The following is a 23,534-nucleotide window of genomic DNA, read 5'->3' as shown; positions in this document are numbered from 1 at the left end:
GCATACATGCTGAAACAAGTTGAGCCAGTCCAGTCAGGTGGTAATAGGCAGGTATGAGGGAGCTTCTGAAAAGCATAAAAAGTGAAGTAAAAGACCTGCAAGGTGAAGAGATGAGACATGCAGTTCATTATACATCAACAAGTGTCACTATGTGTCAAATACACACATTAAAGTTCTTGTTGGGGACCAGATAAAACAAAGCAGACAAAATGTGCATGTCCTTCCACCATGACATAAAGACTGTGACACTGCAGGAATATTAACATGTCTTTTTGATGGGCTGGTACAGATATACTGCAGCAGGTCAATGTACAATATTCACAATACATAGGCACAACTCAGAACTTAATGTCAACAATACAAAGTCAATAGATGCAAACACATCTCTTTGTGGAAGAATTTTATTGGGCGGATGTTTAATTTATACATTGACATGGCAGTTAACCTGCTATTGCTAAATACACATGAATTAAGTGGTTTCACGTTGTGGTATTTTTCTACAACAGGGATCAACAAGTTCAGCCATTGGCCCGTTTGTCAGTGTTGGTCTTTAGGGGTTGGGGAGCAATGAAGGAATTCAAGGGGTACAAGGGCGATTCTATTATTTATATTTGTGCATCACTCACTGTTGCATGTTTCACATTGGGACCGTATTGAAGGATGAGTGTGTATGATTAAGTTAGCTTGCAGATTGCAAACATGCCACCTTACCCTCCCCTTCCTAACCTATGGTGGCCATGAAAAATGCAAAAGGTCCTAATTAGGGCTTCTATCTGGACCTTGCAATGATATATTTGTTGAGATGTACATCAGCCTTATCATTACAGTTATCAACACTAGGTTTGTGAAAAAAATATGCAACACCTTTGATGCTATGAAAGTTAATATTCTGTCAAAGGCCAAATATTTATAGTGGAGGGCTGGGTTGAGTTCATGAGCAACTATTTGCCTATACTACTGCTCTGTAACATTAAATATTCAGGACTAAATAAGCTAAAAATGTGGGGAAAAAACACTATTATTTATGAAGTTGAACACCCCACAGTTCAGCTAATCTGCTTCATCAGCACTGTCTGGGAGTGGCTTGATCTGATTCGATTTTGAATCAAATGTTTCACCAAAATTTATATGACCTGTGTTTAACTGTAGGCCCTTGCTGCTTTAAGCCAGTGAGAAAAGCACCAACAAACACATATAATATATTCAGATATCCTCATGTAAACAAAAAATTGTTCCAATTTTGGCAAAAATGATTTCATGTAGGGCCCCATAGTTTATAATAATGAAGTGAATGAGTTACTGAGCTAAAACCTAATATATAGAAGTTTAAAACAAATGTATAAACATCACAGTTAATGGACAATTTGTGATAAAGAGCATGTGATCTTTTATTTCAAAATTTGAGGAACTGTCAACAAAATGCAAACAATCAGTCAAACTATTGTACTGTAATGCTGAACTTAAAAGTCCACAGTGTGTAGATAAGTGATGTCAGTGTGTTCCCGGTGTTTCTGACTCAGACAGGTCATTGTGTGACTGGTAATCTGAGCCGTCATACTTCATCAGCAAATTCATTGACTGCTTGTATGTAGTTTCAATAGCATAACCACATTCATTGTGCTTGGTTATTTATCAAATTTTGACAGTGATGTTGTTGTAGAGTGCTGCAGGAATGAGACCTAAAACCCAGAAATTAGTTAACATGTTTGCACGTCCGGTTGGGTTTTTGATTAAAAGTGTAATAATAGGTGATTAACACAAGCTTAAGAGATTTTGTTCTACATAAAATACAGCAGTAAATACCACAGTTGTGAATTTTGAAGCATAAAAAGGTGATTTAAACCAAGTGGCTTAATGAGACTACAGAGGTTGTCTTTCCTGCAATGATTATTTTCATTATCAATAAATCTGTTGACCATTTTCTCCATTAATTAATTAGGTATTTGGTCCATAAAATGTCAGAATGTCAGAGAATTTAGACTTTTTTCCCTCAAAAAATGACTCAAAATAATTAATTCATTATGAAAATTGATGCAGATTAAATTAAGTGTTTTATGTTTGTTTTTAGATTTATTAGTTTGTCCAGCTGTTCCTTCCTTTGTTATGTGCAATTTATTTATTGATTGATGGATTTAAAGACAAAAACATTTTTCACTAGTGGACATGATAATGAATTCTTTTTACTTCTTGCTAATGGATTTATGTTAAAAAAAAAATCATTGGTCATCATTTGCTGAACAAAACATGTCAGTATCATATTTATTTCTTATTTTCTACACTAATCCAAAATCCAATAAAAAACTCCCACTGGTGCTTTGTCTTGGGAACCAGGGCGATGCTAACTTAAGTGTTAGCCTACAAATACATCATCCCTACAGCACTCTATTACTCTTTAACAGCTTTAAACACTGCTATAAAAGCATTATGTTCACACGAACATTGATCAATGACCGTACTGATGAACACTGGAACATGCTGGATTATGTAACAGCCTCCCATCAGGAAGCAGGAAAGAGAGTCTGGCTACCCACATCTGTTCCTCTCTCTCTCCCTCACCTGTCCGGGAGGCTCTACGAGGATCATGTGATACAAATTTTTTGTGCCCAGGCAGGAGGTTTCTGGTCATAGGCAACAGTCAGTTCGTCAGCAGTAAGTCCATCTAAAGGCTCCGGCCCAAATTCATCAGAATATGGTTTCTCCAAGACTTTGAGGACCCTGTGGACCTGCAGGACAGGGTACAGATAAAACAACTAATATTATTCCTTGAGGCAAAAAAAATTGAATTTAAAGTCCATAAAACAAACCACATAAAAATACAAAAAGTAATATAGTGCTTCACAAACTCCATTGAGATCATTCAGTCCATTAAAGCAACTGTTGGCCCTGCAGCAACACAGTTTACTAACATCTGATGGCTCTTTGTCTCCGCCTAGTGGCCTTTTAGACTCACCGACTCACATTCACAACTTTGTCCTTTCTCTGATTGCAAATACAGCAAAATGTAACGTCATGTGCCAAATTATAATGTTGTAGACAGAGTCTATGGAATCATAGGAGTGCCACAAAAAAGAATTAATCTATAAAATGGAAATAAAAATGTGGAAATATAAAAACAAATAACAAAATATAAATGAATATTTATAAACATTTTAATTTATTTTGACATTTGTTCATTTATTTGTTCATATATTCCTGCATATAAATGCATAAGAATAAGTAAATTACATTACATAAAAAATAATTAATTAAAAATAATTTACATGAAATAAATAACTGTTTTTTAAAATATATATACACAAAATAAATAACAAAAATATAAAGATAAATGAAAAGGCTTACAATTATTATTTTATATTTTATTTGCTTAGTTATTCATATTTCCACATTTTGTCTTTTATCTATGTCTCGTTATATTTCCACATTTATGTTCTTGTTTTTTTACAGATGTATTCTCTATGGCATCTCATACGACTCCATAATTCCCTTTATTAAAGGCTGAACAAAACATAAATTCACAAATACACTCAAAAAACTGTCTTTTCAAAACGTTTCCTCTCTCGCTGTGTGCTCAGAGAAGATACACATCTTTAATGGACCTAACCTTGATGTCCTGATGGAGATTTTGACAAAGAAAGAAAAAACCTTTACTGGTATCCTCACCTCAGAGAAGTCTCCCTTTTCCGCAGCCCGAATTGCATTCTGGGCGATGTAGTTTCGTAAGACGACACGGGGGTTGGTGTTGTTCATCACACTGAGCCTCTCCTTTTTGATAAGAGACAGGTCAGCAGTGCGATCACACTCCCTGTCTAGACGCTTCCTGGTAATTTCAGTGCAGAGAAATAGTCAAAAGAAACAAGAAAAAAATTGCTGATTTATCCCGTTCAGAAATCAAATATATGTCTATTTATGAAAATGTCATATAGGTAATGTATTGTTTGGATCACATATGACATATATGTCCATATTAAAAACTGGAACAATGTCATGTTATGAATTTGGCATGTTTTACCAATATATTTATCAAATGCATCGATTTTATGTATTTGGCATATATTTTAATCAATGACCCTATGGGATGTGACATACTTCAGTACAACATATATGTTTATATGTCTGTGTTGCATGTATGTCTGTACCATATATGCAACTATTCAGAATTGGTATATTTTCATATATGGATCTATATGTACTAAATGCTATATGTATATAATAATCATATATAACAGTAATACCAAAGCACATAAATGAAAAAGTTACAAAATGTTACTTTTGTATATTTAGCAATTATGTGACATACCCTACTACATATATATGGTATAAATAAACATTTCTATGTGGAATGAGAAATTTAGAAACCAAAACAACCAGCTGAAAGACACTAAAGTCCTACTTTTGTCTCACCTGTATCGGTTAACCCAGCGGATCCAGTCGTCGCGCTGCTTTTTCCTCAGCTCATCCTGATCCGTCTCGAGCAGCTCCTTTAGCCGTCCCATCCGTTCCAGTTGCTGGGACACACCCGGCGTGTCTGCCACCATCCCAAACATGGCTGGGTTGGTCTGTGCCATGGACAGAATCATCGCCAGTTCACTAGAAATGAAGAGAATGCTAGAGTTAAGTAGTAGGGAAAAAGGAAAATGCCACAAATTTAACCACAAAACACACATTTAACTTACAGATTGTCTTGGAAAGATTTTTCCCCAAAATGCTAGCATTTAAAAAGAAAAACATGAGAGACTTTGTCATTTGAAACCAGTACTGTGCTCTGCCAGGATTAAACATGTTCAGTGGGAGTATATGGTGGAGCAGCTGTATGAAGAAACACACATGTATCCAGCCACCATACACTCCCTCACCGGTCCTCCATAGTTGGCTTGTTAGCCACCTTTAGCTCCTCAAGAGAGGCGCACTGCTGTAGGATGAGGTCCACCACTGGCCCCACTGTGGCCCTCTCACTGTCGCCCTCCTCAGGCCAGGGGACACGACTCAGCAGGCGGAAGGCGTTGGTGAAATCTGCACCTGGAAGACAATATGTTACCACAAAAACACATGCAAAATCTTTCTAATCAAAGTTTTCTGACATGTCCAAATGTCTGCCACAAGTCTTTGTACCAGTGTTGTGCATGAGGCGCAGCAGGTCTGATATCAGCTCGCTGTCCCCTGCCTCTTCTTTTCTCACGAGGCCCAGCTTCTTCCTCATGATACACAGATAGAAGGCTTCGTACGTGGGCATGAATTCGTCCAGGACAGCCCCTGCCTGAGCAGAGTCCAGCTCCGAGCCTAACGCCTCTGCCAGGCGAGCCAGGTTCCAGCGGCACACAGAAGGCTGGGCTTGGTATGAGTAGCGTCCTCTTTTGTCTGAGGCATTGCAGATGAAATCTGGATCAAATCTGACAAACCAGAGGAGGAGTTTTCATACAGAATATGATACACAGTAACATGAAATAAGTCATAACAGATTGTTATGTAACCATTTCACTGACGCAGAGTTGAAAATAATATTTAGCACAACCTCATTTAGTGCAGAAGAAGTATCAGGTTTTCAGATTGTGAGTAACCTATCTGGGAAATGCAAAAGCATAGAAGACATTCAGTGGCCAAATAAATAAGTGCAGACCTCTAGTTGCAGAAACCTACCTGTCCATGAAACCAAAGGGGCCATAATCCAGAGTAAGTCCCAGGATGCTCATGTTGTCTGTGTTCAAGACACCATGGCAAAAACCAACACACTGCCACTGGGCCACTAGCTTAGCAGTTCGCATCATCACCTGACAAACGGACAAACAACAACAATTTAATTATGAACACACTAAAATTCCAGCATGAAATAAACCAATGTATATAGACTGGGTTGCACCAACAAAAATTAATTGAATTAGCTTTGCAAAACTAGGTTTAAAATGAGTAAATCCAGATTTAAAATTAATTTAAGTAGAGCTCAATAATGTGCAATAAAAAAACTAATCTTGGTTTAGTAGATCAAAGTTTATTGATATAAAACGAAAATAGAGTTTAATCAATATGGAGATACTTGTTAACCCAAATTAAAATGAAAATAAATAAATAAATAATACATTTGCATGCTGTTGGGACTCGGTAAGTATAAAAGATGCAAGAAAACTGTTGACAAAACTTTACCTTGTTTGCTAGCTAGCTAAACAGTGAACAAAATGTTACATTGTTTGCTGATTAGCTAAAAAGTTGACAAATGTTACCTTGTTTGATAGCTAGCTAAAAAGTTAACAAAACATGACACTGTTAGCATGGTTAACTAAATTGTTTGATAGCTAGCTTAACAGTTAGTTAGCCTAGTTAGCCTACTCATGATGGCTCATGGAGAAGCCGTAATTTCTCCTCCTTTCAAAAAACTTTATTGGAAGAATTAATGCAGTATGGCCAAATAACAGAAGATGAAAAAACGTACATGCACATTAAAGGTCCCATATTATGCCCCTTTCTGATAAGTTTTTCTAGGTCTCAGAGGTCCTCAAAACATGCTTTTGAAGTTTGTTTCATAAAACACCAATGGGATCATGCAAGTCAGCATTCCTCTATATGATGACGCTGCAGTCCAGTAAATGTGATTTTTGATGCTCTGCATCCACTTCTGTAATTTCTCACAGTCCTTCATCTTACTGATCTTCTCCAGTTTTTTAGAAATTCCTACAATTCATATGAAACACATTTCTTTTCAGTAAAAAGTCCAAATGAAAGATAAATTGAGTGATACATGGCAGTGCAGTATTTTAAAATCAGCAACTATTAGTTTTCAATTGTCTCATAGCATTACACTATAACAACACTAAGCATTTTTCATTTAGACACTATATACAATCATACACTGTCGTGTGCCTAATACATTTGTAGTAAAAGCTACTATGTGTGTGGCTTGGCCACTGCTACAATGTGCTTTTTCTAAGTAAAAACTGATCACCCATGCAGGCAAATAGTTTTGATCATGTGTTTCGTGTTGGCACATGAAAATAAAGAAATATAAAAAATAACCTTTTTTTCTGATTATTTAACAGCAATTATGTTCTAAGCACAAATAAACACAACTGCATACCTGCGCTAATCACAACACCTGATTTAGCAAGTTTCTGGACTTGATTTTCTGGCAGGTCACTACACATTTCATGTATGAGACACTTAGCAACTTGGTGCTAATTTAAGTTACACAGACTTGTCATGCAGAGGAGAGAGGAGGCGTCCATAACAACAGAGCCGAAAGCACAAACCTAGCAGCATGTAGTCACACAAAAAGAACATGAAAATAGATACTGGCATCGAATTTACTGGTCTGTTCAGTTAATTAGCTTCATATGAGGCTTAACAGATTGTCTTGACTCATATTAGCCGCGATGTTAACGCCATATCAACCGACTAAATACACAGTAAAGCAGCACAGACATGATAAAACTTACCGCTGCCACCTTTGAAGTCGGGTCACGGACAGTCGGTACTGATCCATCCTTCAGCTTCAGTCTTGAAGCAAGTCCTGCTTTGTACTGACCCTCATTCAAAAAGCAGTCCGCCATAAAGTGGTTAGCACACACATATATCACTTTACCCAGTGACTTCGACATCTTTGTTTGCCGGTGCAGCACTGCCGGGAAAAAACATAGCGACCGGGAAGCGGACTCGTAGGTTTTCAGTGGGCGGCACAGACACGCAGCACAGGAAGTGTCTCCGGCTCAGAGGAGGCGCTTGCCCGGCTATGTCTTCATAGATGGGCACAAACCTAAACGGACCGTTTTGGCCGACATTCACGGAAAGGTGGAGCAAGTAGAGAGAGGGAGAGAGAGGATTGATCTCATTTCAGTCTGTAGGCAGGCCGGGGACACATTTTTTTTACTGGAAAACCTTGAAAAAGTGCATTTTGCATAATATGGGACCTTTATGGAAAAAGAGACTGAGTTTAAGTTTTTAGTTTGAAGTCTTGGTGCAACACTGCAAAACTGAATCTAGGTTTAGAGTAAAAACTAAACTGTGGTTTAAAGAAAAGTTTAAAATGAATCTTTATTCATTTCAAGCTAGCTTTAAAGTTTGGTGCAGCACATTTAAATCTAAAACATGATTTAATCGGGTTTAAAATTTAACACTTGTTGGTGAAATCGAGCCTAAGTCCAAAAGCCATTTGCCAGACATGACACTAACCTCTTTAAAAAAAGCGATGTTCCTGTCTTTCCGGTTGCTGTGAGTCTGTTGGATGCAGGGATAAAACATCTCAATGACATAATCCAGCAGCTGAGCTCGTATGTCACGCCGCCCTGCACTCGGACCCTGCAGGCCTGAGAAATCATCTCGGCCCAGAAAGATCTCAAAAGATCCAAATCTAAAACAAAGGTAAGAGAGACATGTTCCCATTTGAAAGCACTACGACAAACATGTTTTTGTGATGCTGATAAAAGTCTGAGATCACGTTAAATGTGTCCTACCTGATGAAGGACGGGGCGAGACGCAGGACGACCGAGCAGCGCTCGGGAACACGCCTGCCACTGTTTAGTGGATCTCTGCTGACACAGAGGTCAGAGGTCACGAGGGAGGCTGCCCGGGTGCTGGGTATCTCCAGGGCGGCCATGGCCTCGCTGCACAGGAACTCTCTGATGCTGGAGCGAAGCACCTTCCTGCCGTCACCATCTCTGAGAGAATTGGAAAGAGTTTGACACACTGATTTGTTTGATATTCAACTCTGATTAATATATTGAACGATCTGAATTCTGTTATAAAATATGACACGCAATTGTTTTGTGTCAGCCAGGTAAAATAATTCACTTATTCCATGAAAAATGAATGGACTTGTAACTTATCAACAAAAAATTTAATGTGTTTATTCTTTTTTATGAAGAAAATAACTGAACAATAAGAAACCATTTCAAATAATAGCAATTTTATTCTGCAAGTTTTATCAGCTGAGGGAAACTAAATGTGTCTACTGAGCACACAGTTGTTAAGCAATGCAGGACACATTTGATGTGTGCCAAGTAGTTAAGCTCTTAAGCAGCTCTCCTTGAGGTAATGCATTCACATGCCTCTGGTGAACAAGTCTTATCAAACACTGCTGTGTCACCTGCTGAAATAGTCTCATTCTCAGAGAAAACTTACTTCACCATCATTTTCTCCCAGACCTGTAACATCTTACTCTTTCTGCTGATATGATGTCGGGATACAAGAGAAATAAGTAAGAGCCCAACCGATACTAGATTTTAAGGACTGATACAATACCAATACTAGGGAGTACAAATTCCTGACATATCAGTCAATTATTTTTAGATAGAATATAATATACTGAGTACAGAATATATACATGAACACATTTTTGCAATGGTCACTCAAATATGGTTAACACTTGTGACAATAATTTGCATTAGAGGCAGGATGTTTTACATTTTAACTTTAAACTTTATTCTCCAAAATGACATCAGGGCACTGAAACTGTAAATTTAGCAAGTAGGGTATTTTTAATAATGATAATTAACAATAAAAAAACACAACTAAAGCAAAATATATGTATATATTAAAGTTGAATTCTGCATTATGTTCTGTTAAAAAAATGGTTTGAGATGGCGGATATTGGACAATATATATTTTGACGCTGAACTAGACAGATATATCTGTGATAGGCCAATATTGGGCCGATAATATCAGTCAACCGATATATCAGTCAAGCTGTAGAGTAAAATAAATGAATAAATAAAAAAATAAATAATGTACAAAAGCAATAAAGAAAAAAGAGAAAAATAAATTCTATTAATTTAAACAAGGATTTTATACCCAGCAAGTAAATAAATATAAATTTAAACACATTAATACATTTATACAGAAAAAGTAAATATATTTATAATATATTTCCTCATATTTAAATGTACTTATATTCTTATTCATATTTCCACATATATAATATCATAGTAGGATCATAGTATCTAATGGTTTAACAGTGAGGTGGTGAAGTAATACACACACCAGAACTTACCTGGAGTAAGGTGTGACTCCTGCACCTTTCACCTGTATCTCCCATCGGCCGTGGGTGTCCGACTCCACCTCTCCCAGGTACATGACCGCTCCGTCTCCCAGCTGTCCCGCGAACAGGCCGAACTGGTGTCCGCAGTAACAGTGTGCAGCCGGCTCGGAGCCCGGCAGCAGCCTGGAGCCGCTCAGAAGCTCCGGACCCAGCGGGTCACTCAACACGTCCTCCGCCGTGAGGCCGAGCAGAGACAGCGCTGACCGGGACAGGGCCACGAAGGTCGGACGTACCAGCGGCTGAAGAGACGGAATTCTGGAGAAACATGCGGCCGGGACCGTCCGGGAGCCGGGCTCCTCTGAGTCATCCACCGGCAGCTTTTTCAGCGCGGTGTTGTTGAAAGGTAACCGCTCCAGAGGCGAGGACACACACTGAGAGGACTCCATGATGACTGACCCGGTCAGTCATAATCACTCAGGCCTGTGTGCTGGTGTTAGGAGCCTATTGTATGGTACTCTGTCATGCGGAAGGTGTTAAGGGTGAACGATGCCAAGTCAAGTAAGTAAAAAATAGTAAGCCAGAAATTACAAAGAAAAAAAGAAGAAGAAAGAAACCAGTCAGCATCAACATCTTGCTATTACAATAAGTTGGAAAAAATAAAATAAAATAATAAATAAATAAATAAATAATAATATCTGTCGCAAATACAGAAACAAGAAACTGTCTGAAATAACAGAAGTATGGAGGCCAAAATCCAAAGTAAAAAATGTCATTATATGCGCTAAAAATACATGCAGGCATTTTTTAAAATTGACGCAAATTTCTATTTCTGTTTTCATTTGCTGGCGTAATTATTTGCCTTTGCATTAATTGCCCTGTTTAATTATGCCCCCATTTTATTTTCCATTTTTTAAAATTAATTTAATATTTAATTTATTTATTTATGCCCATATTTTTTCCCTTTGTATTTTACTCCTTTTTCGTTTCCCTCTAAATAAATTACTTCTGTTTTTTCTTTTTCTTCTCCAAATGAGGGGGCTGTGTGTCATTACGGGTAAGCTTTTTAACTATTGATTGATCGGTATCAATCATAGATAAACTACATATAGAATAATACAGTAATAACTACATAAATTAATTTAAAAATGAACAAATTAATAATTAAAAACTGAAAAGCTGGTTCGAAACCACTAGAAAGACATTATTGTTTCATTCTTTGGGAGGGCAGTGCAAAGAATCTCCAGCAGGTGGCGGTAACAAGAAGTAAAATGTAATGTACCTTGAAGTATAAACAGAGAAGAAGAATGTTCTCACAACAAATCAGTTGCACCATGTAATATAACTGCTTCTTTTGATCATTTTACGTTTAATTGGAGTGTTTCTCTTATTTAGAGGAGCCGTTTTGTAGTTGTAGTTGGACAGCTTCTTCAGCCTGTCTTTGTCCTCCTGTAACTGTTAGTTAATGCTAATTAACTGTGGCTGGGCTGTTAGCTGTCCGGCTAACCGCAGCTAATCAAATCTTCAACACCAGTGTGATAAGATGGACTCGGATGCGTTCAAGGCCCTTTCTAAAGGTTTGTTTGCTTTGAAATCAACAAGCATTAAAGGCAGATTTTCGAGAAAACTTTGAGTTTGCAAAATGTTCAGCTAACGTTTACTTTTAATCATGTTTCTGTTAAGTTAGCTTAGAAAGCTAGCTGCTTATCATCGGATAGTAACATTACCTTGACGTGTTTTATGATGCATTATTAATCATTTTGCATGCACATTGTCTTATGAATATGAGTGTTCACACTATGAAAACATAGCAAAAGTAGAGCTAAGTGAGTTTGAGCAACGTTGTTGTTGTTGAACATGCACTCAGTAAGGTTGCATTCAAAACACGTCACTGTTCAATAACTTAGCTAATAAACAAAATCACTCTGATCTGGAATAATACAGACAGAATAAGACATTTGCGTTCAGAGTTAAGAATCATGTACTGGTGAGTCAATTGCCCAATGGAAAGGGGTTTTGTTCACTTAAAGAAAATCTTATCTGCATACAACTTCCCAGTAATCCCTTAGGAATCTGCAATAGTTGTTGATCCCAGTCCAACAGCCACCTTAAAGGGATAGTTCAACCAAAAACTAAAATTCAGTCATTATCATCTCACTCTTGTGATGGTGATTGAACGTCGGGTTTAGTTTTTTAATCCATAAAACAGTGCTGGAGTTTCACAGGAAAACAGCGTTGCAGAATCTCCTAAACAATGTAAGTGACTAAAAAAGCGGACATTTTTCACAAAAATAATTACAGAGCCACATGTGCCCATTTCCAAAGAGATGGTTGCTTCCGCATGAATGCAAATATTAAATTGATCACTAACTATTTTGATAACAGTCCAATGTGCAGATAATTAACTTGACATGTGATTTTTTTCCCTATGTTGTCAGATAACATACCATCCTAGTTGAATTAGGACAAATGTAACAGATTTGATCGGCTGCTTTCAGTCTGATCACTGTTTTGTTTTTCAGGTGACCCCTTACCTCTGGCATCGCTGCGCCTCCTGGTCCCACCTCTCCAGCTTATGGCAGCCTCCATGTGGCAGGTTCTGAAGAAACAAGATGTCATGAACTACTGGAAAGTGGCAGAGTACGTCTCGTTGGTGATGGACATGGTCCCGGAGCTGCTCATGTACAAGCACAGAACGCAGCTTAACCTGGGGTTAAGAGCCAGGGTGGGTACCAGAGGAGGACAAAAGTTAATGTATTTTGTTTTTTAAGATGGAAGTGGTGACATAGTTATAGACAGCTAATGATACATTAACTATATTGTGAACACAGTTTTTTTGTTGCAATGTTTGTTTGTTTTTTCCTTGTCAGTATATTCTGGAGTTATGCCGAAGTGAACAGCTCATAGAACCTGATGTCATCCTGTCTCATCTGGAACAGATTAAACCACGAAACCCCATCCTGTTAGATGTGAGTGTCTGCAGTCTAGAATTCCAACCATTTTTTACAGCATTTGTGCCTCGTAGATCAGTATGCATTTATCATAAACATACGCTGTTATTGGCTTATCAAATCCACTGGTAACATGTTATTTTTATGCCTATATTTCAGGTGAAAGAATCAGGAGAGGAGGTGGTGGTTAGCTTTCTTGATTTGATCCAGACTCTGCTCAAAGATCCCAAAGAAAGACAAGACTTTTTCTTGGTGAGGCAGTATCACTTACTCTTCTGTGGAGCCAAATTCAACTGTAAATATTACTCACCATTATAGGTAATAATTTGTATGAAGATGGGTCCCGAGCTTGCTTGGAAACATGTTATCACAACATTATATGTTGTATTTGTAAGTACCTGACGTTAGGTTTGCATTTGTGATGCAGTAAAAAAGTTTTTTTTTTTTTATCAGGAACTCCTTTTGTTTTTCACAGGAGGTTTTCCCTGCTGAGTATGGATCTCAGTATGACAGTGATTTGCAGACGCTGTTTTCGGAGTTCCTCTTTCGGCTGGCTCAGCTGCTGCCTGTTCCTGACCTTGAGCAGGTGAGAGATGTTATTTTTGTTATCATTTTGATAAAAAGATAAAAGGTTTTAACCATGAAAGAATAACTCAAACTACCATTTTGCTTCTTTACAACTTAAGCTGAGTTCACACTGCAGGATTTTAGCCCTGATTTTCCACTTGCAGAGATTGCAAGAGAAGATCACACACAGAAGCCTCCAGAACAGGGGCAGATCAGTCCTCGCTCCAGACAACAAGTGATGATTACTATGTGCGAACTGTTTAAGGACGTGATCGGAGAGCTTGTTGATGACTTGAAGCCGCCTGAGAGCTCTCCAGCAGGTTTAATATCTGGTTATGTCAGGGATGGGTCAGCAAGGCATGCAACAGCTACTGGAGGAGGAAAGAGGTGGAGAAAGAGAGATGGAAAAGCACAAGCAGCAGCCAGAAAAGCCTGAATAAAGAAAGAAACAAGCAAAGAATAATTTTAGTAGTGGTAGTTATATAGTTCAAACAGTAACATATTGCACATGGATGCTTTAGTATTAAAAATCACTTCTCCATTGGGTTTTTGTGACAAAATGTAGTTTGGAGACCAGACATACTCGTCTGTGATTCCACCCATGATCAGTCATGTAGTGTCCAAGCCACAACAGCTTCAAGATCCCTGATTAAAACACAATAAGTCCTGTAGTATGACCAAGGTAGAAAGTGATACTGCTTGTCTTGGTATCTTAATTTTGAAGTTGAATTCTTTGGGTTATATTGGATTTAGTGTGATGTATGTTTTCATACATTTCCCTCAGACTATTTCCTGGCTTGGAGCCGAATACTCTGTGTTGGAGGATTGTGTGCATTCAGTCTCTGAGCCCACAGACCTGAAAAATTTGCTCCAGCACCACAAACACCTCGGCCATTTAGAGCAGCATGGTGAGTCACCTGCCACACTTATTGTTTCATGTTGATTGTTGGAGACAAATCTCTATGACAGTAACTGATGTATCTTTCTTGTTCTTTGGGCAGTTCCACCTTCTGGCATGGGCGACAACATCCTCTCCTCCCTCTCTGCAGTTTCCCTTAGCAAAGTGACAAAACCTGCACAACAGCCCCACCAATCAGATTCACAAGCCCTCAGTGATGACACACAAACTGTATCATTTGTGGATGATGTAGCGGTTGAAATAATCACAGTGACAGATTACGCAGAGGTTGAGTTAGGCACAAGCACTGACATGGAGGTGGTAATGGGAGAAAACTGCTGCCAAGGAACAGACCATGGTGCAGAGGCTGAAGAGTCGCTGGTAGTTCCTCTTGATGGGACGACTGGGGAAGAAGAAGTTGAAGCAGTGCAAGAAAAAACAAGCATCATCTTTGCAGAAGCTAACAAGGATGACTTGACATCCTCCCAACAAAAGATCTCTGCAGGGCCTCATGATTGTCCAGACTGTGAGAAGAAATTCAAGTTTGCCTCTTCGCTAATCGCCCACAGGGTCATCCACACTGGTGAACGCCCCCACCGCTGCAACGACTGCGGTCGCTGCTTCTCTTTCAGGCAGTCCCTCGACAGGCACCGACACACGCACAAGACCGGACGCAAGTACAACTGTGTCATCTGCGGGGAGACCTTCCATTCCCTGTCAGCCCGCACAGAGCACAAGCAAACACACATGGAAGACGGCGCTTACACGTGCCATCGGTGCAAGAAAAAATTCAATTGGGAGCTGGCACTGGGGAGGCACATGAAAACTCACACTGAGGATCACAACGCAGACAAGCCTACGGAGGGTCATAAAGGTGAAAAAGAAGTTCTTGCAGCTGATGAAAGGGTCAGTGAGGTTGCTGTTGCACGTGCTGAACCTGACAGCCAGGTGAAAGCAGATGATAATGGTGATGCAGAGAAAACAGAGGTTCAGAGCAATGAGCATCCCACCTCTGAGCCTGAAGGTATGGCTCCTGAACTGGACAACAAAGTCTTTCCCCTGGTGAAGGTCCGCACAAGTGGGCGCAAACGCAAACCGACCATGAAGATCCAGGTGATAAATTTACAGAAGCGCATGACTACTAAAAGAAAGAAAGAGATCACCAAGGCAACCCCTCCAGAGCTGAAGCCTTTCAATTGGTAAAAACATTTTTTTTTAACTTTGATCTGTTTGTCATCTTGGTTTTATCACAGATTTAGGACATGGAAATAAAATATGCTCACTTTATTTGAATTATAGTGGTTGTGGTGGGATGCCTCGTGAATATTTTTCCTCTCTCTCAAACAGTGCAGAGCACTCTTATGGGTCATCCATGGTCTCATCAAAGGACGGTGATGAAAGTGAGTGTTCATTTTTACAAGTAGAATTTTTGATCTTGCTCGCCACAATTACATAACCAGAAAGATCTGAAAGCTTAGACACATTATGTTAATCAAAACAGCTGGCAATCTGGCAAAATGTAATTTGTCCTTAACTAAAATGAAATGGCAGACAAATTGTTGGGAATTCAGTTGGAAATTTTTTTTGACAGCTAGACAAACAAAATAGAAAATTGCCAGACTGAACAAAGTCTCAGAAAAAATAAGTAACTCTCAGGTCATGCATGCCGAAATAATCTGTAATGACAAGTTGTTTAATATTTTCATGTTAGCGTCAAAATAGTTGGATCTGGACATCCTTCTATGCTTTGATAGGCAACTTTATTATATTTGGATGTATGGGATATATGCTTAATATTGGTATTATCTAAAAAAGTTTCTGTTGGAGCAGAAACAACAAATTGATTACTCAGCAGCCGTTTTTTTTTGTTCCAGCTTCTCAAATGAGGATTTGCTGTGTTTCTTTTTTATATTTTAGTCAGTTGAATATGGTCAAAACAAGCAATTTAAATATGTTTCCCTGGGCTATGGGAAATTCTGTATTTTTCACAATTTTTGACATTTTCCACAATTTATGAGTTGAAAAATATTTGTTATTTAGTGCTGAATGTCAGCTTAATTGTTTAAAATAGTTTACAATCAGATGTGCACACATATCTCAAGACGGTAGTTGAATAAACTGTGTGCATATCAGGGAAAATAAAGTGAAATGGCAACAGTCTGTTCACAATAGTTGCACATTTTCCTGCAGCAATATGAACATTCTTAATGAAAGCAGTTTCAGCACAGTTTTACATTTCTTAGCACAATGTTAGTACCTTACTCTGTCTTGCCTCTAATTACTTTGTTTTCCCATAAGGTTCTGTAGCAGATGGCTCATCAGCAGCTTTCTCCTGTCCTAAGTGCTCCTTCCAGCACTCAGAAGAAGCACAGGTCCAGCAGCACATTGACAAGGTTCACTTTATTGAGGGTGAGGATGACAAGCTGTCCCTTCAGCCTCTGGCAGATGAAGAGGGACGTTTTACTTGTCCAGACTGTGAGAAGAGCTTCAAGTTCCAATCTGTACTAAAAGCCCACCAGCGCATCCACACAGGCGAGCAGCCCTTCCTGTGTTCTCAGTGCGGACGGCGGTTTTCCTTCAAACAGTCGCTGGAGAGGCACAAGCATACGCACAAGTCCGGCCGCAAGTACAAGTGCCTGATCTGCGGGGAGTCCTTCAAGTCCCTGGTGGCTCAGAAGGAGCATAAGAGCACCCACATGGAGAATGGTGAGTATCTGTGCTCGGAGTGCGGCAGGGCGTTTGCCTGGAAGTCAGCACTAGTGAGACACCTGAAGACCCACAGTGAAGACACTGACAAGGTGGAGCGTCCTTACAAATGTCCTCGCTGTAATCTGGGCTTCAGCTGTGCCAGCTACCTCAACAGACACCTCCAGACTCACCAAGAAGAAAGAGTGCACACCTGCAACTGTGGCAAGAGCTTCGCCTACCGGGCGGCCCTCACCGCACATCAACGCATCCATCAAAAGGAGCGGCCGCACATTTGCACGCAGTGTGGGAAGGGATTCCTCTATAAGGGGGGTTTACTGAGCCACATGAAGACACACTCAGAGGAGATGCCCTTCATGTGTTCCTTCTGCGGTAAGAGCTTCAAGCGGGAACGGAGCATGAAGAAGCACGAGCGCTGCCACACCAGGGAGAACGTTTTCAGCTGCTCGCAGTGCGACAAGAGCTTCGTCTACAAGGCGACTTTGATCAGACACGAGCTGACCCACTCAGGCGAGAGGCCGTACCTCTGCTCCGACTGTGGGAAGGGCTTCTTTTCCCATGCTGAACTTCTGAAACATGAACGTTTCCACACGGGCCACAAGCCCTTCCAGTGTCCCCACTGTGGCAAGAAATTCACTCAGTCTTGCTACTTGACCATCCACCTGCGCTACCACACCGGAGTCCGGCCGTACTCCTGCACCGAGTGCGACAAGAGCTTCCTCAGTGCCAACCGCCTGAAAAGACACCAGCGGACGCATTCAGGGGAAAAACCATTTGTATGTGGAGAGTGTGGGAAGGGATTCAGGCAGTCATATAATCTGAAAATTCATCAACGGACACATATCATGAAGTTAAAATAGTCTAGACTTGAATATACGGACCAGGGGCCTCATTACAGAAAAATGTTCTAACTTCTAGTCCCCAGATTTCAAAGTCAGGAAGAATCCTGTCTTCCTATTACAGAAGCAATTCCTAAACTCATGGCTATCTCAGACCTTGTATCTTATCCTAAGAAATACTAACTAGAACAGTAAACTTGATACTTCAATTGGCATTTGTCCTGCCATACTCTTATCTGTATGTACATGGGACCTCCTGTATCCTTGACAATGGTTGTCTTTTCTTGTCACTGTCTAGTTAGTTTGCTGTAATGGAAAAGATGGGCGTTCAATTTTAGCTTCAATGAGTCGAAGGTATTAATTGTGTTTGTGAAGGAAAATTAAATGAATGCTTGTCAATGAATGCTAAAATTAAGTCTTGACATCAATATATACGGTCTAGGAAATTTAAAGCATCATTTGGTTTTATTAGTTCAATCATAATATATCTGTATTCATGTTATCCAAGATAGGATAAGATTTTCCTCAATACTGTTAGGAAGCGTGTTTCTGTACTTGCAAAAATACTAAGTATCATCCTAAACTGAGGTAAGATTTTAGACTTATGAAGTTCATGTAATGAGGCCCCTGGAGATTAATATTTTGGTAATTTGAATATATTGTAGGAGATATAGATTAGTTTAGACTGGGACAAAAGCTACTCTATGGATTGTGACTATCTTCTATGCAATGGCAGAGAGCAGTATCTAGTCTAGAAACTAGCAAGAACAAGCTCATGTTCAATGTCCCATTTTTTTCCCCCATTTACTAAGTGCATTTGATTTTCAGCTTGCGTTTTGATTAAAGCTCACTGAGCAGAAGAATATGTTTTTCAGATACATTGTGGTGTCACTTTTTTCCTTATTGTTTTGGCCTAATATCTTCAAAAAAAATGAACAGAAGATTTTACATAAATTCAGCCTTTATTGTGGGTGTGTTTTACAACAGAAGGTTTCACACTGGTTTGGAAAAGAGGCTTAAAACAAGTTACATTTTCTTTTAAGAGCAGTAGTATCGTTTTAGACAGTAACACAAAAACTTAACTGCAGGTTCAGTGGAATGGAGGTTCGTGCCTCGGGGTCAGTCAGCAGGAAGTGCAGACAGAAGCCACACTGACATGGCTCTACAGCCAGTCATTGTCGTAAATCAGCTTAGATATCTGAGTGTTTAGTGTTGCGTTTTTACAGACTTTGTGAAAATCACTGGGTTTACTGACAAACTTCAATCACATGAAGAGAACGGGTGGAAATGTATAATTGTGTTGAAGTCATTTTATGAAAGTTTCATGTAAAAACTGAAAGTGATAGACTAGACAGCTAAGCTACTGCTGAACCTACTGAAAGAGTGAGCTTGGGCAGTGCTTCTCCCATGAGAAAGGTCAAGAAGTGTAAGACTTCCCTGCCCAAGTTGGAAGTGCCTCACTCTAACAGAGCATGCGCTGGCATACATGATAGTTTCAGCCAAGTTGGAACGGAAGTACTAAGAAAACCATGAAGGCTACGCAGAGCAGTAGCCCGGCTCACCAGACAGTGACCTACACAGCAAAGTGCAGAGTGATGGGGCAGTGGTCGCTTCCCAACACCTTGTTGCGGATCTTGCTGTCGCACAGGCCGGGCACCAGACTGGATGACAGCAGGAAGTAATCGAGCCTCCAGCCCACGTTCTTGTCACGGGCATTCATCATGTAGGTCCAGAAGGAGTAGGCATGGGTCTGGTTGGGGTAGAGCTCGCGGAAGCTGTCGGTGAAGCCAGCCTCCAGCAGCTGGGTGAAGCCCTCGCGCTCGTCCACAGTGAAGCCGGCATTTTTCTTGTTCCCTTTGGGGTTCTTCAGGTCGATCTCCTGGTGTGCGACGTTGAGATCGCCGCACAGCACCAGGGGCTTCTGCATGTCCAGCTCGCTCAAGTACGCCCTGAAGTCCACATCCCAGGTTTTGCGGTAGTCAAGGCGCACAAGGCCTCTGCCGGCGTTTGGCACATAGGCAGTCACCAGGTAGAAGTTGGGGAATTCGGCAGTGATGACGCGTCCCTCCTTGTCATGCTCCTCTTTGCCTGGAGGGTTGGCAGAAGAGGTTCCGTTTACAATTGAATGCAATTACCTCACCACCACATAGGTTAAGTTTAATAATTTCTTGTTAAGTTTTGTGTTCACAGCGGAAATGTCACTTTCGGCAAGGTTTAGTCACTCTACAGCAATGTAAAACAATATGTGACTGACATTTCTATTTACACCAATAGTTTGACATTTTGGGAAATATGCTTGTTAATTTTCTTGCAGAGAATCAACTGCCTATGAAAATACAGCCAGGAGCCAGTCAGCTTAGTATACAGATTGGAAGCAGGGAACCAGCTAGCCTGGCTCAGTCCAAAGGTGTTTTTGGACCATAGGATTTTTTTTACACAGTTAACAGTTGCACTTTTATTGTCTCTGCTCTACAAGAAGTAGGAAATATTTTAGTTCCCATGTCCGTGACTGTGCAGATTTTGTCATCTGAAGGTATACACTTACGCTCTGTGCGGACATCCACCTTACCCCCAGTTTGGTGTGACCGCGCGGTCTTATCCACGTGGCCACTACAGATACTGATCTATTGCACATGTGTGAACGCGGGCTCTGGATTGCAGTATAAACAAAACTAAGAGGCAAGTCTAAGTGGGTAGTTTCTGTCAGGGGGGTCTGCAAAATTGTTTGGTCTGAAAATACCTCATATTATATCTGGTTTGTTTAATCCAAACAAAATCCAAAGTGGAAAAACCACAACTCGTAATTTTAGTGTTTATGGCCTGATGTTGGAGCAATTGCCAAGTAGCCAGTGTAGAAGCCAGGAAGGAGTGACCCCGGCCAAGAAATAATCAGGCACACAATCCAATTTTATTTCCCAAAATGTCAACTATTCCTCTAACCACATTAAAAGTTAAACTTAGGACAATTTTGTGCAATTTACAAACATCTGAATGCTTAAAAATGATCCATTCCAATCTGTTCTTGGCAGGCTTGGTTATGAAATTACACCAAAGAATCTAAACTTGTGAAAACCATTTATAGCCACCATTGCAGGTATAAAACTTCTTAGACTAATGGCTAAGGTCCACTGTACACTACTCACCAATGCCATAGGTGACTTTGAGGGGTTCAGTCTTGCAGAGCATGGCTACACCACTGTAACCCTCCTTCTCGTCTGACCCGGCCCAATACTTGTGAGGGTACTCAGGCATTGAGGTGATTTCAGCAGGGAGAGATTTCTCAGCGCACTTTGTCTCCTGCAGGCACAAAACATCTGGAGCCTCCTCACGCACCCACTGGGAGGACAGACAGAAGCATTAAAACTTGTCTCAAGTCTAAACTTACAATTATAACAATTGTTGTTGCTTTAGTTTCTCAAATAAACTGCAAACTCACATCCAGGCCCTTCTTTTTCACCCAGGCCCTCAGCCCGTCCACGTTCCAGGAGGTGATCTTCATGTTGGCACTGCGTCCATCTTTGCTGGTCATTTTGTCAGGAGGGTCATCGTACAGTATTGGGGCCTCTGGTTCCTTGGTCTTCTTTGGTTTCTTTGCTGCAGCTGTGATGTGAAAGAAACTTAAGGTCATGATGGGAGTTGTTCAATATTTAGAGAACAGTATGTATTAGAATGTGCATTAGTGCATATGCTGTAGTACCAGTGCCTGTGTCATTTTCCCCATCTGCAGCTGCATCCTCTGCCTTCTTGCCTCTCTTCATACTTGAACTTCCTCTGGCTGTAAACACACCCCGCAGACACACAACACGCACACAAAACAGCAGACGCGCCGCTAGAAAAACAGAAGAGGAATCAAGTTACTTGATCAATAGAAAACGACAACTTTTTAAGTCACTTGTCAAAGGAAATGTATATTTGGCATTTTCAGCTTCTCAAATGTGAGGATTTGCTGCTTTTCAAGTTTCATATAATTATGAGGAGAATTTAATTTTGGTTTGTACTGTTGGTAAGACAAAACAAGTAATTTACTACACAATTATATAAGAAAAAAACAAATTAGTTGATAATGAAAACAGGTGTTTGTTGCTTTCATTGCAGTTCAACATATTCAGGGTTTTCAGTCATGGACGAATCTCTATGCAGATTCACTCAGAGAACCAATGTTGTTTATTAGAGCCCGACCCATCCTGGATTTATGATGTTGATAATACTTGAGAATTTTAAACAATCAATAATATTACAAATAGCCAGATGCTCTTCATTTCACACACAACAACACATTGAAAGGTATTTGATAGGGATTCCTTAAATTTAGTTATTAAAGATCAATGGTACAGGTATTTTTTAGCAGGAAATTAAAATCTTTGGCATTTCTGTTCTGCCATTCATTATTTATAAGCCAGCATATACAAAAATAGATACTTTATTGCAATAAACCAAATACTGGGCAATATTATCAGTCTAATTTTAGTTTAACAGCTAATCTTGGCAATTTTGTTATCTTCTCCAGTTGTATGTCAGTATGTACAATACCAATACTTGCATGTAATAAGTAACACATAAGCAAGCAACCATATCAGTAGCAGTAAAACAACTTCTGAAAACTTCAATGTGTACCAACACTCATATAAATGCCTATCAGCACCATTATCGGCCTATTGGATGTTGGTGGGACTACACAGCCTCCGTCCCTCATTTTAAGTTCAGTTCTGGGTACCTGCGTATCGTAGTTTAAAAAATACCTCAGATTTTCACGTAGGCAAGTAAATGATTTAAAAAACTGTGCCATTTCGTCATACAAAAGTTAAGTGAGATTTCGTCGGCCTCGATCAATTCTCTGACAAAGAGGAAGCGCGCTCTGCGTTTATTTTGAACTCGTTGCGTGGAGGAGTATATACGCAAGCACACTAAATGGAAAAAAAGAATGAATTTGTGACCCACTTGATGCCAAATGAAGACCATGCACATAGAAGTAATAAGCCCCCAAACAACAGAGGCTCTTGAGTCATTTTTAAATGTTACACAACAGGTTTAATGGCAAGCTAAGCTAACGCTAGCTTCTCCTGTGTGACAAAGAGCACTTAGCCAGCAGCAGCAGACGGCCTGCACCGAGAATGAATGGAGAATAAACTAGCCGGCTACTAATTAGCTTATTAAACGGCTGATTTGACTAATCAATAAATGCAAATGTTGAACAACGGCAGGTTTATTTCAACCAACGACACGTTTCAGGAAAAGAGATGCAAATTATCTTACTTGCACTTCCACAACAGAATGCAGAGACCAGTCTGTGCTGCTCCTCAGTCACTCCCCCAAAACAGACACACACCACACACACAAAAACCACAGCAAAGATTTCTGGCCACGTGCTTGCTATACTTGAAGGCTGTCTAAAAGTGTGCCTGATCAAAAATAAATAAAACTCCAAAACAATTTTATTTTGATTATTAAAAAGACCGAAACACAGTTGACTAGCGGCTACAACGCATATTACATTGTAATGGCATCCTTTTGAAGTAAACTATCATTTACACAAAAGTTTTGAATGAGGCCAGCTCTACAACTGCCAGTGTTTAGGACCCGAGCTTAATGGAGGAGTAGAACTGTAGAAGTTAGCCTAG

At 39.9% G+C, this 23,534-nt stretch overlaps 3 protein-coding genes across 3 annotated transcripts; 1 reads left to right on the top strand and 2 right to left on the bottom strand.

Annotated features, from left to right (window-relative positions):
* Window positions 1-2,148: 2,148 nt before the first annotated feature.
* On the bottom strand, window positions 2,149-10,544 carry selenoo2 (selenoprotein O2). Its single transcript, XM_084710886.1, has 9 exons — window positions 9,971-10,544; window positions 8,436-8,639; window positions 8,155-8,332; window positions 5,635-5,765; window positions 5,110-5,387; window positions 4,854-5,016; window positions 4,402-4,587; window positions 3,661-3,817; window positions 2,149-2,723 (listed from the first exon to the last, which is right to left on the bottom strand). Exons 1-9 carry the CDS (start codon window positions 10,402-10,404, stop codon window positions 2,571-2,573), a joined length of 1,884 nt encoding a protein of 627 aa, XP_084567012.1. The 5' UTR covers window positions 10,405-10,544; the 3' UTR covers window positions 2,149-2,570.
* A 694-nt stretch (window positions 10,545-11,238) lies between these two features.
* On the top strand, window positions 11,239-18,327 carry LOC146306576 (uncharacterized). Its single transcript, XM_084710558.1, has 9 exons — window positions 11,239-11,532; window positions 12,478-12,680; window positions 12,826-12,924; window positions 13,066-13,158; window positions 13,382-13,492; window positions 14,258-14,381; window positions 14,475-15,570; window positions 15,719-15,771; window positions 16,670-18,327. Exons 1-9 carry the CDS (start codon window positions 11,499-11,501, stop codon window positions 17,935-17,937), a joined length of 3,081 nt encoding a protein of 1,026 aa, XP_084566684.1. The 5' UTR covers window positions 11,239-11,498; the 3' UTR covers window positions 17,938-18,327.
* Window positions 18,328-18,859: 532 nt separating this feature from the next.
* Window positions 18,860-23,312, bottom strand: apex1 (APEX nuclease (multifunctional DNA repair enzyme) 1). The gene is made up of 5 exons (XM_084710557.1): window positions 23,170-23,312; window positions 21,614-21,745; window positions 21,353-21,516; window positions 21,060-21,252; window positions 18,860-20,004 (listed from the first exon to the last, which is right to left on the bottom strand). Exons 2-5 carry the CDS (start codon window positions 21,672-21,674, stop codon window positions 19,490-19,492), a joined length of 933 nt encoding a protein of 310 aa, XP_084566683.1. The 5' UTR covers window positions 21,675-21,745; window positions 23,170-23,312; the 3' UTR covers window positions 18,860-19,489.
* Between the last annotated feature and the right edge of the window lie 222 nt (window positions 23,313-23,534).

Source organism: Lutjanus erythropterus, chromosome 22 (genome assembly GCF_056507025.1).
Source record: "Lutjanus erythropterus isolate fLutEry1 chromosome 22, fLutEry1.hap2, whole genome shotgun sequence".
Taxonomy (NCBI): Eukaryota; Metazoa; Chordata; class Actinopteri; order Lutjaniformes; family Lutjanidae; genus Lutjanus; species Lutjanus erythropterus.
This window is presented reverse-complemented; position numbering and strand designations above follow the sequence as displayed.

Bases quoted from the DNA above. Each gene is read 5' to 3' on its own strand.
- LOC146306576 (XM_084710558.1), top strand. From the start codon at position 11,499: ATGGACTCGGATGCGTTCAAGGCCCTTTCTAAAG. The intron at 15,571-15,718 runs GTAAAAACATTT...TCTCTCAAACAG, and splicing joins GAGCTGAAGCCTTTCAATTG to TGCAGAGCACTCTTATGGGT. The intron at 15,772-16,669 runs GTGAGTGTTCAT...TTTTCCCATAAG, and splicing joins ATCAAAGGACGGTGATGAAA to GTTCTGTAGCAGATGGCTCA.
- apex1 (XM_084710557.1), bottom strand. From the start codon at position 21,674: ATGAAGAGAGGCAAGAAGGCAGAGGATGCAGCTGCAGATGGGGAAAAT. The intron at 21,253-21,352 runs GTGAGTTTGCAG...CTGTCCTCCCAG, and splicing joins TGAAAAAGAAGGGCCTGGAT to TGGGTGCGTGAGGAGGCTCC. The intron at 20,005-21,059 runs GTGAGTAGTGTA...CCAACCCTCCAG, and splicing joins CAAAGTCACCTATGGCATTG to GCAAAGAGGAGCATGACAAG.